Source organism: Tubulanus polymorphus, chromosome 7 (assembly GCF_964204645.1).
Source record: "Tubulanus polymorphus chromosome 7, tnTubPoly1.2, whole genome shotgun sequence".
NCBI lineage: Eukaryota > Metazoa > Nemertea > Palaeonemertea > Tubulaniformes > Tubulanidae > Tubulanus > Tubulanus polymorphus.
In genome coordinates this window covers 12,371,168-12,383,988 of record NC_134031.1, presented here as the reverse complement: position 1 = coordinate 12,383,988, position 12,821 = coordinate 12,371,168, and the positions used below count along the sequence as shown (strand labels likewise).

The 12,821-nt window shown below is 39.4% G+C and overlaps 1 protein-coding gene across 1 annotated transcript in view; it reads left to right on the top strand.

Moving 5' to 3' along the window:
- LOC141909162 (nonsense-mediated mRNA decay factor SMG8-like) overlaps nt 1–12,821 on the top strand; it is a 288,966-nt gene that overhangs the window by 71,534 nt on the left and 204,611 nt on the right. Inside the window, exon 4 of the mRNA XM_074799548.1 lies at nt 11,989–12,093. Within this exon, the coding sequence (XP_074655649.1) occupies nt 11,989–12,093 (105 nt within the window). The remainder of the gene's footprint in view (nt 1–11,988; nt 12,094–12,821) is intronic.

The window sequence follows — 12,821 nt, the reverse complement described above, 5'->3', positions numbered from 1 at the left end:
ATCTGATTGGTGCCACAAGTTTTCGTGCAGCAAAGCTGCACATGTACCTGTGCACCAGGTCTACTGTGGAAGAGGTTCGTGCTGTGGCTGAGTTTAGAAATGCCAATCAGGTTCGAATCCCTGCCGTGGGTGGATGTGAGTTTCAGGGTTATTGGTTTTTTATAAGCAGTGTTCTTGCTGAGTGGTTTTAGCTTTAATTTTCCAAGACTGTCAGGTTTCACATGCTCGATTTTATTAACGAAATATCAATAATTGTATAAACATAGTCTTCATAGCTCCACTTCATGTCACTTAGTAAAGCCACTATACGTCAATGATTGTATAGTTTTGCTCAAGTGCATGCTGCACTACCGGTAGTATAAATATCCAGGCATTTCCCCTTGTGTTAAAAAAAAATCAATGCCAGGAAACGTCACACTGCTGCACTCAGTGCGCTGAATAGAAGAACCAGCAGCCTTAATTTTTCTAGTCTCCTACTGAGATTAAAAAATCCCCAAAGTATTTGCGAATTGTAATCAATAAAGGCTTGCTAAGGCTTAATGATAAAAATTAAATTATATGAATAGATATGAGAACAGGGAACTAAGGTCAAATGCCCTCTAAAAAGAATATTGTGTAAAACCTTTTTTTTCAAATGTGATTCATGTAAATGATAAGTATGTTACTAATATTCATTTTAGTACAGCCATTACTGAGAAATAAGATATAAAGTCGGCTATTTTTACCAGCTTTTCGTACACAGCAGGTGCGCGTTTGCTATAAAAAACTTACGATCTCTGACGTCATTGCAGTCAAACACATTTCCATGCCTGCTGTACCACTGAATAATAACAAGCTTTTGGTACGCTTTATGAACCGCGAAGCTATGGCCAAACTTACAGATTTGATTAAGAACAATGAACTTAGCTTTATTAGATAGATTTTTAGCAGTGTACGTCTGAAATGATCCAATAGTTTCCAGTCTCTAGTCCAGCACCACATAATGAATGTTCGTAGCATATGTAATCCTTTTAGAAGATGTTTAAGATTCCCAAATCATTTCTGGTGTATAGCATAGCCATTGAATAGCCGGCAGTAGAGCTGTAAATAATGAGGAGGAATGATGTTGTTATTTTATATAGGCTATGAGTACTGAGTTCATACATGTATGTTTGTTTGGCAAAGATGACTCATGATTGCGGCGCTCACAAGCAGCGGCATAGGTTGTATAAGTCAATGATCCAGTTATTTAATTTTACTGATTTGAGACGAATATGTGATTTTTAGGCCAGCTGTAGGCTGAGCCTAATTCTATACAAATGGAGCGAACTTAAATGAAATGGTTTCCAGAGCAAAGTCACTTTGCAACTGAGCATATATTCATACAAATCATTCTTTAAAGCATTAACCATTCTCCAAACCCTATGAAGCTGAATTTTGAAAAATGGCCTTATAATTTGTATGCGATTTTTCGCGAAAATCTGAAAGCAAAGATATCCGTTTTAAAAAGCCAATCATCAGAAAGCAAAGACTCCTCTGTATCCTCGAGGGCTTCTGTCCAGAATGTACGAAACAAACTACAGGAATGACTTGCTCACAGTGCTGAATACTGTTCAAACTTTATTATATACATAAGTCAGTCACAATACATTTACATTGGTTCACAATCTAACTTGAATATAACTGATATTATTCACATAAATGTATATACACGGTTGATACACAGTTCTACAGTGCGTTGAACTGCACTGACAAACTCCTCTATTATTGGCTTCGCCGCAGATATCAGCAGGTGTTCACGTGAACCTGCGGTATAAGATTTAAAATCGTATTGACAGATCGATTTCTGTGAAATCTTTAGTTGATTTGGTTTTTGGGAGGTATATTTTTATTTGCACCACGGAAATATCATTAACAATTATGCACAGTCCGGGAAAATTAGCTCTTTCTCAAATCGGATGGATGACCTTCATATGTTCAAATGTGCTCAAACTGCCAATTCAATCAAATTTGATTCTGCAATGAATATCAAATCAAATTCAATTTTACTTCATTGAACAAATAAAACATCAAATCCAATTGAATTTTGTTTTATTGAGCAAATTTGAAAGGCTGAATCCAAGAACATGTCTATCGCACTTTTGAGCCCAAACGTCTACTTTTACTTAGTAGCCACTTGAGAACAATAAGCAATTAACGATATCGGCTACTTTTCCAGTAGTATACATTTCAAAACAGTCACTCTGAAATAGTATTCCTTTCAATTCGGTTGGTTTTCTATAGTGGCTGTTTCGAAGAGTCTACTATTGAAAAGTGACCATTTTGAAACATCTGGTTTCGATAGTGCACACTAGCAGTAGAGGTGACTGTAAAACCACCCGCCTGTTAACAGTGACTTTGTGATAGTAACTCCTACCATAGCAGCTGCTCTCAAAACTCATCGTTTCTAAAAGTCAACTATTGAAAAGTGACCATTTTGAGAAGGCATGGTTATTTCCTGTTCAAAATAGCAGCATCTGTTAAAGATTTGCAGTGATACGTGACAGGTTCAAAGGTACTGTTAAACCCTATATGCTTTGTATACAGAACTCTGTATGCTTTGAATACAGTTCTGTAAATAGAAAATCAAAGTTTTTGAGATGCTAAGAATCCCCTAAATTATATTACGCTCGACAAAATGGAGAACTATTGATTCATGTAACATCATCAAGGGTTAAATCCATTAATACTAAAATATAGTGCCAGTCCTAGAATTCTTAGAATTTTAAGATTTTTGTTTTACATTTGCGATTATAAAACATTCTGGTGCGTTCATAAATCTTTGATTTTGTAGAAAAGAAAGACAAAAAAATAAATTTGTCTTTTAGGCTTAATTTGTTTTTAAGGGTATATGAGAGAGGAATATACAAATAAAATCATATTTTCAAAAAATGAATTACGAAAAAAATTTATCTAAAATACTTAGAATTAACCTTGAATTTATTGTTTATTTCGATAGAAACGATTTTTAAGTAATCCATGTGATGTTCACTTTTTCACGCTGTTCTCTGCTTCTTCGTTAATGACTATTGAATCGTTTTATCGCTCGCTAGAAGTGATACCATAATCAAAATCTTATTTCGTAGTTATACAGTTTGGTTGAAATGAAATTACCAACTTATTATAAAAGATCAAATGATTAGCGTATAAAAGTGCAGTGTTGAGATGTTCATGTAATTTTGAAGTCAGCAATATCATTTGATAGAGAAAACTTCTTTTGGCTTAAGATGTGAAAGAAATGCAATAGGCTATAATTCTAGTTTCACATAATTTCCTACTTTGTTAAGTAAATTGTTTATATACGTTATCAAAAACCCAGCAGCAGCTATCGGTCAGCAGGTCAATTACACTGGCTAACTAGACAGTGATTGACGAACGAGTGAACAAACTGCATTGGCCACCAAAATACCCCGAACCAAAAGTAATTACCTCTTAATATTAATAAACATAGCACCGCAATATCTCTATGAAACTTTATTTCAAGGTGCCAATATAATAACATGCCAAAATGTTATTTGTTTGAACTTCGCTGAATCGATGAACCAATGAATCGCTAAATTATAAGATAATTATCAGTTTTCTCCAACTAAACTCTTTTTCTCAAATTATCGTAAACCAACGTTACCAATACTTGAATTTGGAAGTGAATGCGGGCTAGAACCAACAAAGGTACCGGTTTAAGGTGCAGATATACAGGGAATCCCTCTCATAGCGACCAACACGGTTGTATATCCCTTCTTTGCTGATTAGTAAATACTTTTTGATCTAAAGGACTACAGGACCCGAAGAAGTCGAAAATACTCTAAAGCGTGTTAACTGAAGATAAATGAAGAAATTCCACAATAGAATTTTGTTGTTGGTGAATGACTGTAATGGTACTGTGATCCTCTGGTTATTGGTAAGAGACAACGTAACAAGACCTGGTTACTGTATACTGACTGACTGGGAACATTTATTCGGAGCTTATATACAACAATTATGAAAGAGAGGATTATTTTGACATTTGAATGGTTTTGAGTTTGAACAGTTTTGGTTGATTTGGTACCTGTAATATAATAGTATAGTACTGTAATATAACCCTATATACAATTCCCGACATTCTCCGGGGCGCAAAGAGTCTTAGATGATGATCCGTGATCTATTGAAGTCCAGCGTTACGTCATAACAATTATGACAATTATTGAATAAACGTACACATATCGATTTCACGATTATTTTACGACGAACGTATATCACAACGGGTAATGATCGATTTCATTACGAAATTTCAGATCGAAATTTCACGACTTATGTATCACAATTAACACGGCGACAACTCGTATAAATATACACTACTCACTATCACTATTGCCCTCCGGGGCACAAACAGAGTTTTCCTGTTCGTAGATTCGTAGTATTCGTTCCCGAGCGGTATCGGCAGCTTGTCTTCTGGGCCGAGTGTCCGAGCGCGACGAGTCACACGATTGACTATTAGTCGGTTGTAGTTCCTCCGGATATGAACAGGTAACTTCTAACGGCACTAATTTAGCTAGCGGCCTGTTCGTGATTCCGTTGGCGGTACGTAGAGAAGCTGATCGAGGGAACCCGTCTCTCCCATACTTAATATCAATAATAATTCCCATCTTCCACTTTACCCGGGGAGAATCATCACAAATATGTACCAAATCCCCTTTTTTAACCTTGATGTCATAATGACCAGAGGAGTTTGTAAAGCGTTCACGTAGTGATGTAAGGTATTCCTTACGCCATCTTGCCCATAATTGTTGGAAAACAAAACTCATGTGCTTCATGCGTGAGGTCAAACTTGCACTCGTCAGAAAGTCTGGATCAGATAAGTTATCTGATTCAAGTTTAACATGGGGAAGGTTTCTAATACGACGACCGTGAATTAAATGTGCAGGAGTTATAGGTTCGGGGTCATCAAAATTTGATGACATGTAGGTAAGAGGTCGATCGTTGACGACTGCCTCGATTTCTGAAACGATTGTTATCAATTCAGTGCTAGAAACGCGTGCGCGACCTAAAACCTTCTTCAGACAAGTCTTAACGATGCCAACCAGCCGTTCCCAATACCCTCCCATCCAAGGGGCACGTTTGGGAATAAATGCCCACTCGACGTGCTCAATTGCCAGCTCATGTGTTAGAGAGGGAGAGGAAAGTAACGTTTTTATTTCTTTAGACGCGCATTCAAATGTCGAGGCGTTGTCAGACATCATTTTCTGCGGAGAGCCTCTGCGACTCGCGAATCTTCTAAAAGTATGCATGAAAATTTCCACTGATAAACATGGAACAACCTCTAAATGTACAGCTCTGGTGACTGCGCAGGTAAAGAGGCAGATGTACATTTTACCTGGTTCGTCTTTAACTGGAATTTCCCCAGTAAAGTCGACGCCGCAAATCGCGAAAGGTCGCATTTCGTTTACGCGTAGAGATGGTAAAGGTGGACTGCGTGGCGTCATGTACGACTTACCAATTACCTTTCTACAGATGATGCATTTTTGTATAATGGATTTAACGACTTGGCGCGCACGGGGCACCCAATACTTTTGACGCAATGTAGTCACCGTCTGTGTAACACCTACATGTTTGGAACGTTCATGGCTATCCCAGACGATAAGAGTAGTAAATTCATCGCGTGGTGGTAGTAACGCGGGAAAACGAGTCTCTGTAGCTAAATCACAATTATGTATACGCCCTGATGACCGTAAAACACGATTGTGGTCAAGGAATAACCGGAGCTGATTAATCATAGGTTTAGATCTAGTACTCGTTTTAGTTTCAATACATTCTATAATGTCATGATAATGAACCGACTGAGTCTGCTTCACTATTGCTAATTCAGCATCCTTGAGCTCAGACGCTGTAATCGGTTCCAGGTTTTTATTTCTCGATTTGAGACAAGAAACGAATCGTAATACGTAAGCCATGATGCGTAATACTTCCCGCAATGACGTGAATTGCGATACTTCAATAACAACGGGTCGGACATCAGAATTAGTCATTAATAACGATTTGCATTCTGTTTCAAACAATGAAATTTCAGGGAGATGGCTTGCGCTAGGATGAGTAGGCCAGTTATCTTTCCTTGAAAGCCAAGATGGGCCAGTCCACCACAAGGTATCACTAGCGAGAGTGAAACTATCACAGCCCCTACTCAAAACATCACTAGGATTACTGCTAGATGGGACATAACGCCAGTTGTATTGTGATGTTAAACTACTGATCAAGTTTACCCTATTTCTTACGAATACTGGTAAGGATTTAGACGAATGAATCCATCCTAGTGTGACTAAACTATCAGACCAGAGAAAAACTTCTACATCTAGTTCTGACCCTAGACTATCAACAATATGTTGGGCAAGTCGCGCCGCAACGACAGCGGCCGACAGTTCTAGTCTCGGTATAGACATCGACTTAACGGGAGCAACCCGGCTTTTAGACATAACGAGATAACTCGAAGTAATATCCGGAAAAGACAGATATGCGCAAGCGCCGAAAGCTTTTGCAGATGCTTCCGCGAACACGTGTAGTTGTTCTGAACCGACACCGACTGTCGAGACAGGAGATCTAGGCACTGTGATGGATTCAACTGCTCTTTGGAGATCGCGTATAATCGGTAACCACGAATCCAACACGGTGGCATCGAGCGGTTCGTCCCACTCTGTACCTAACGACCATAGATTTTGTATGAATGTTTTGGCCCTAACGGTTATGGGTGCGATGAACCCAAGTGGATCGTATACCTTACTTGCGTCACTTAAAATCTCGCGCTTAGTAGCAAAATTAGTTGTAATGCTGGGTTTTGTCGAGAAACTAAGTAAATCATTATCAACATTCCAATGAAGACCTAGAAATTTAACGATATCTGACTCATCTAAGATCCCTTCAGAACGCGCGAGTTCACGCGTAGATTTGCAATTTGTCGCCCAAGACCGCAAATTGAATTTTGCATCTGACATGATTTTGCGACTTTCGTGGAAATAGTGATCCAGCTGATCCGGGGATGAATATGAAACTCCAAAGTTATCAACATATACATTTGTAAGCATTGAAGATGCAACAGCAGTGCTGTATTCGGACAAATGTTTGATGACTGTAGAATTTAAGATAAAGGGAGATGAAGTTGCCCCAAATAAAACAACTTTGAACCTATAATGAATGAACCTACTCTCAGGATCAGCTGGGTCACTCAACCAGAGAAAACGAGTGTAATCTCTGTCGCTGTCTGTAAGCAATATTTGTAGAAAAGCCTTTTCTAAATCGGAGATGGCAGCGTACCCGTGAAGCCGAAAACGGATAAGAATGGATGTAATATCGTGTTGCAGTGGAGGACCGGCCTCCAAACAATCATTTAAGCTACGAGAATATCTACCTTCACTACAACTGCAATCAAAAACAATGCGTACTGGCGTTGTTGCAGATTTGCGGAAAACAGGGTGGTGCGGGATATAATGCACATTATTCGCGTCAATTTCATCGGGCGGAATTTCTTCAATAAAATCGCGCGCTTTCTGATCATTTATTAGATCAGAATAAAGTTTCAACATAGGAGGATCTTTAGCTAGTCGACGCGCCGTTGATCGCGTTCGTGCATTAGAAACATTGAAGTTTGAAGGTAGAGTGTCAAAATCGTCCTTCCATGGTAGCGGAGCAATATAACGACCGGTTTGATTTCTCGTAATTGTACTGTTATATCGATGCATGAAATCTAATGTATCGGAATCATTGGTGTCCGTAAGAATCTGAATTTCCCAAAACTTCTGCAACTTTGCATTATCAGAAGAATGACTACGTACAATTGTAAGCATAGACAAAACAGTAGAAGTACGAGAATCATTATGGACAGGTCCAGATAAAACATACCCTACTTTGGTTTTGACAGCAATGGGATCAGACTCAAATGGACCCTTGATTAATTCACCCTCAACTAATTTATAATACTGGTCGGCCCCTATCAGCATTTGTATGACGAATATGCCAGACATGGAAGTCGGAGGGTGAGCTAAGTCTAGGCCAATAAGATGAGGACAATCCTTTGCTCTATTTACCGATGAAGTGCTAAGCGGTGAAGCAATCGTATCTGTTACGATTAGCTCAACTGTAACAATTTCAGTCCGACACTGAATGGCTAAATTCACGACCATTACTCGACATTCAGAAGTTTCCGCGCCGAATCCTGATAGTTCTATTATTTCGCGTCTAATAGGCTTTAAATCCAAGGAAGTGGCTAAATCTTGCGAAATAAACGACCGTTGCGAGCCGTCATCAAATACTAGGTTCGCTGATGCGCATGAATTCTCGACGCTAGGGACAAAAACGCTGACGACCGCGGTTTTCAGAAGTATTGCATTATCAGAACTAGTAAACATTTGAGTTGTGCGATTACGACGCGGTGCGGGACGTGAAACAGTCCGAGGTATAGAGCGTGGAGCAGGACGTGGCACGGTATTGTTTACTGGCTGTATACCTGAGGCCTGTTGTTCATTCGACTTAAAAGTTTGACCTTGCATGTTGCTGTTCAAAATATCAGGACATATGCTACTGTGGTGCTTACGCTTGCAAGTTTTGCAATTAAATCGAGATGTACATGTAGCAATTCTATGAAGGCCTAGACAGTTATAGCACAAATTGTTGGTTTGTATAAAGGCAATGCGTTGGTCACGCGTTACAAACTCCCTGCAATTCCCCGTGTAATGATCGTTTGAACGACAAAAAGTACACGTGAATGATTTAGGTCCAAACCCGGGTGATGTGGAAGGTACAACACGATTTAAACTAGAATTTTGACCATTCGCCCCCTTTTGGGCAACTACTAAACTAAGGGATTTAACCCCATCGAATCCAGCTTCTAACACGTCGACTTCTTTCAATAAAAACAGTCTCAGTTCCGATAGAGTATACCTTTGATTACTGTTATAGCGCACAATACTACATCTAACGTTAGACGGAAGTTTATTCCAGATTAATGAAACAAGCATATCGCTGTAGGACATATCACCTAATGTTTCAAGAGACCTAATATGACACTCAATTCTATCTCGAAAATTTCGTAATGACGTCAGGTTATATGACGGTGCGGGTTCCGACATCAGAGCTTGCATGTGAGCATCAATGATAAGGTGCTCTTGGCCATAGCGTTGCGTTAAAATATCGATGGCGTGATGATAATTTGACTCAGTGAGAGTGAGTCCTTGTATTGAACTCAACGCTGATCCGGACAGAAGAGATTTCAGATATTGGAATTTCTGGACCGGTGCGATATTTGAAACTGAATGGACTGCTGCAGCGAACGAATCCCAAAACGGTAACCAATTCATAATCTCCCCATTAAACTCTACCAATACTAATTTTGGCAAGTTGGTTCTGGGTGACGCAAGTTTAGAGGCATTGCTCATCGGTGGAGGCTCTACGGAATTATATGAGGAAATGTATTGTTCGTAAAACAACTTACGATCTATCGCGTCTCCGATTACCGATTCCGTTTCATCTGCAATTGTCGCGTACAGGGTGTCGCACGTGACCATTTCCAACATGGAATCGTTGATGATTGACAGCTCATGTATCTTATCTTCAAGCCTCTTGATTAAGCGCTGAAGTTTTTGCAGATCTGGAAGTTGAGCTGTCTGGGTATTGACGATTGTGTCTGCGTCTTTGCAGATCTTAGTAACCTGTCCTCTTTGAGCAGATCTTTTCCGGAAGAGAGCCTGGTATTCGGACGAGTTGGTGACTTCTTCGCCCATCTTGATCGCTGAATCCCTGTTTCCACTAATTGCTCGAGAGGGACCACAATGTTGGTGAATGACTGTAATGGTACTGTGATCCTCTGGTTATTGGTAAGAGACAACGTAACAAGACCTGGTTACTGTATACTGACTGACTGGGAACATTTATTCGGAGCTTATATACAACAATTATGAAAGAGAGGATTATTTTGACATTTGAATGGTTTTGAGTTTGAACAGTTTTGGTTGATTTGGTACCTGTAATATAATAGTATAGTACTGTAATATAAGCCTATATACAATTCCCGACATTTGTATCATGAAATTTATTATAGTTGAACCACAAAGTTTCAGCTGTTGACTGACAGCCATCTGACTAAAAGCCCTTAGGACTAAAAGACACTAGGAATGTCTCCATTCCACCTGATGATGGCTGTTAGTCAACAGTCGAAACGTTGCGGTTTCACCTTTAACAAATTTTATCTCATTTAAAATTCTATTACGGGATTTCTTCATTCATGACCCCAGGGACGATCACCAAAGGCCGTTACCGTAATCCAAATGAAATCTTGAATACCATACAAAGTTTCTTCAATTAAGTTCGATCAAATATGGGCACAATTTAGATGATTTCTTTAGAATGTTAAAAATCCACATGGATATAGCATATTTTGTTTTTAAAAAATCAATGATTTCGCGAAATTAGAATTCAGGGAAATTCGAACACTCCGAAATGCACATCTTAATTTAAGATGCAAAGACATCCAGGCCCCGGGTGAAAATAAACCACCATTTAAATAATGAGAGGTTAGCCTAAATTTATGATTGCGCTTTTAATCTAAGAATTCAAATCAAAATAAATGCAGACCTATGCTTGAAAATAGCTGCATTTGTTCAAATTGAATTCTTTGTTCAATTATATCGCAATGAAAAGAAGGAAATTTTGATTTATCTTAAAACTACAAAACTATTGACAATTTGTAAACAAATTTAACTACAATCTCAACTTTTATTGGTTAGAGTTGGGAATCGCTCATTTCATTTCACATTCAAAGAGTATCTACAATATCTTCAGATCTTAACTGAGTCACTCTAAATAGAACTATACCCAAACTATAGCGTGAGTAGAGTTTTCCGTATGTTTATATTGTTACGTATCACTGCAAATCTGAAGCATATGTTGCTACAGGTTATTTATAACAGGGAATCTGGCAAGCGATCTCAAAATGGTCTCAAAAAGGCGGGTGGTTTTACAGTCACCTCTACTGCTAGTGTGTACTATCGAAACCAGACGTTTCAAAATGGTCACTTTTCTCTTCGAAACAGCCACTAAAGAAAACCAACCGAATTGAAAGGAATACTATTTCAGAGTGACTGTTTTGAAATGTATACTACTGGAAAAGTAGCCGATATCGTTAATTGCTTATTGTTCTCAAGTGGCTTCTAGGTAAAAGTAGAAGTTTGGGCTCAAAAGCGCGATAGACATGTTCTTGGATTCAGCCTTTCATTTAGAAAATTCCATTATATTCCGCATTCTTATCAATAAGACCAAGGGAAAATATTTATCTGGGCTATTTGTTCCTGCCAGGTACAGGCGCTGCCTGTGCTACTTATGAAAACACAAATGTATTGTGTAAATTAAAGGTATTGACTTTCGAGCTGGGAGTGTATTTTGATAAATATAACCTACAGAATTCATATTTTGCATCATTTGCCATTTTATGAAAAGCTTACAGGCTGGCCATAGTGCCCCTTGGGGCTCTTGTTTTTCTATAAGGCTGATCCAAGGACCCCATTTACATGCTAAAGTATCATTTGGAAGGTAAATCTCAAAAAGTAGGAATAAGAGGGAATTTGAGGTTTTAATGCACATATGAGCTTGCCAATAAAGTGGCAGAAAAGTGCCTCAAGCAAACTAGCAATGATCGCTGCTACATAACAATTACCGAATTTAAACTAATTGATTATGGCCCCAAAATGCTGGAAAAATGTATCTGAGCACCTAGAATTATAAAGATTATTTCTGGGGAGTGCCATTTCTAATGTGGACTGAACAACAGATTCTCGGGTTTGTACCGCAGTACTGGTTTATCTTTATTTTCACTATATTACATGGCTTCTACAAGTGTTAAAACTAAGAAAGTTCACCCAGGGGCAGCTGAGACGTTGTAAACTTCACCCTACAAGCCAATGAACAAGCCCTGTGGGTTCTAACTGAGCTTAAACCGTTTTTTGTTTCTGTTTGCAGGTATATTTTGAATATTATTATGACAAACACCTTAAGGTATTGTATGTGCACATGAAGTCTTCATATGATAGCAGTCTCCTAGCTAATGAAACTCAAAATTTACAGGTAAGAAACTTTATCCCATGGGGCCGTGGACTCTCCCTCCCTCCCTCCCTCCCTCCCTCCCTCCCTCCCTCCCTCCCTCCCTCCCTCCCTCCCTCCCTCCCTCCCTCCCTCCCTCCCTCCCTCCCTCCCTCCCTCCCTCCCTCCCTCCCTCCCTCCCTCCCTCCCTCCCTCCCTCCCTCCCTCCCTCCCTCCCTCCCTCCCTCCCTCTATCCCTTGTATGTGCACATGAAGTCTTCATATGATAGCAGTCTCCTAGCTAATGAAACTCAAAATTTAGCGATCCATTTGGAGCCTGGTTTTTAGCCCACTTGGGACTTTAGTCCCAGCGGCCTATTGCGTTCACTTTTCGTCCGTCCGTCCGTCCGTTTGTAGACGGAATCCAGTTATTTTGGGAAGTTTTGAAGACGCTTCAAGGTAATGTCTTGATATTTGGTTTATACATGTATCTACCCTAGACACATCTTCAGCCCAAAAACTGGCCCTATCAGAATCAAGATGGCCGACTGGCAGCCATTGTTGTTCGCCAAAATTTTGAAGACGATATGATCAATTACCTTGATCTTTCGAATATATTTGAATCTACCAAGGGCCCATCAGCATAATAGAAATTGGGTCCATCTGACTCAAGATGGCCGTCCTATGACCTTTTTAGTGCCCAAAAATGTCAATTTTGGCCAGAATTCTAGGTCCTGTAGCTTCCTACTGGTTTGCCATTTCTCATTGCAATT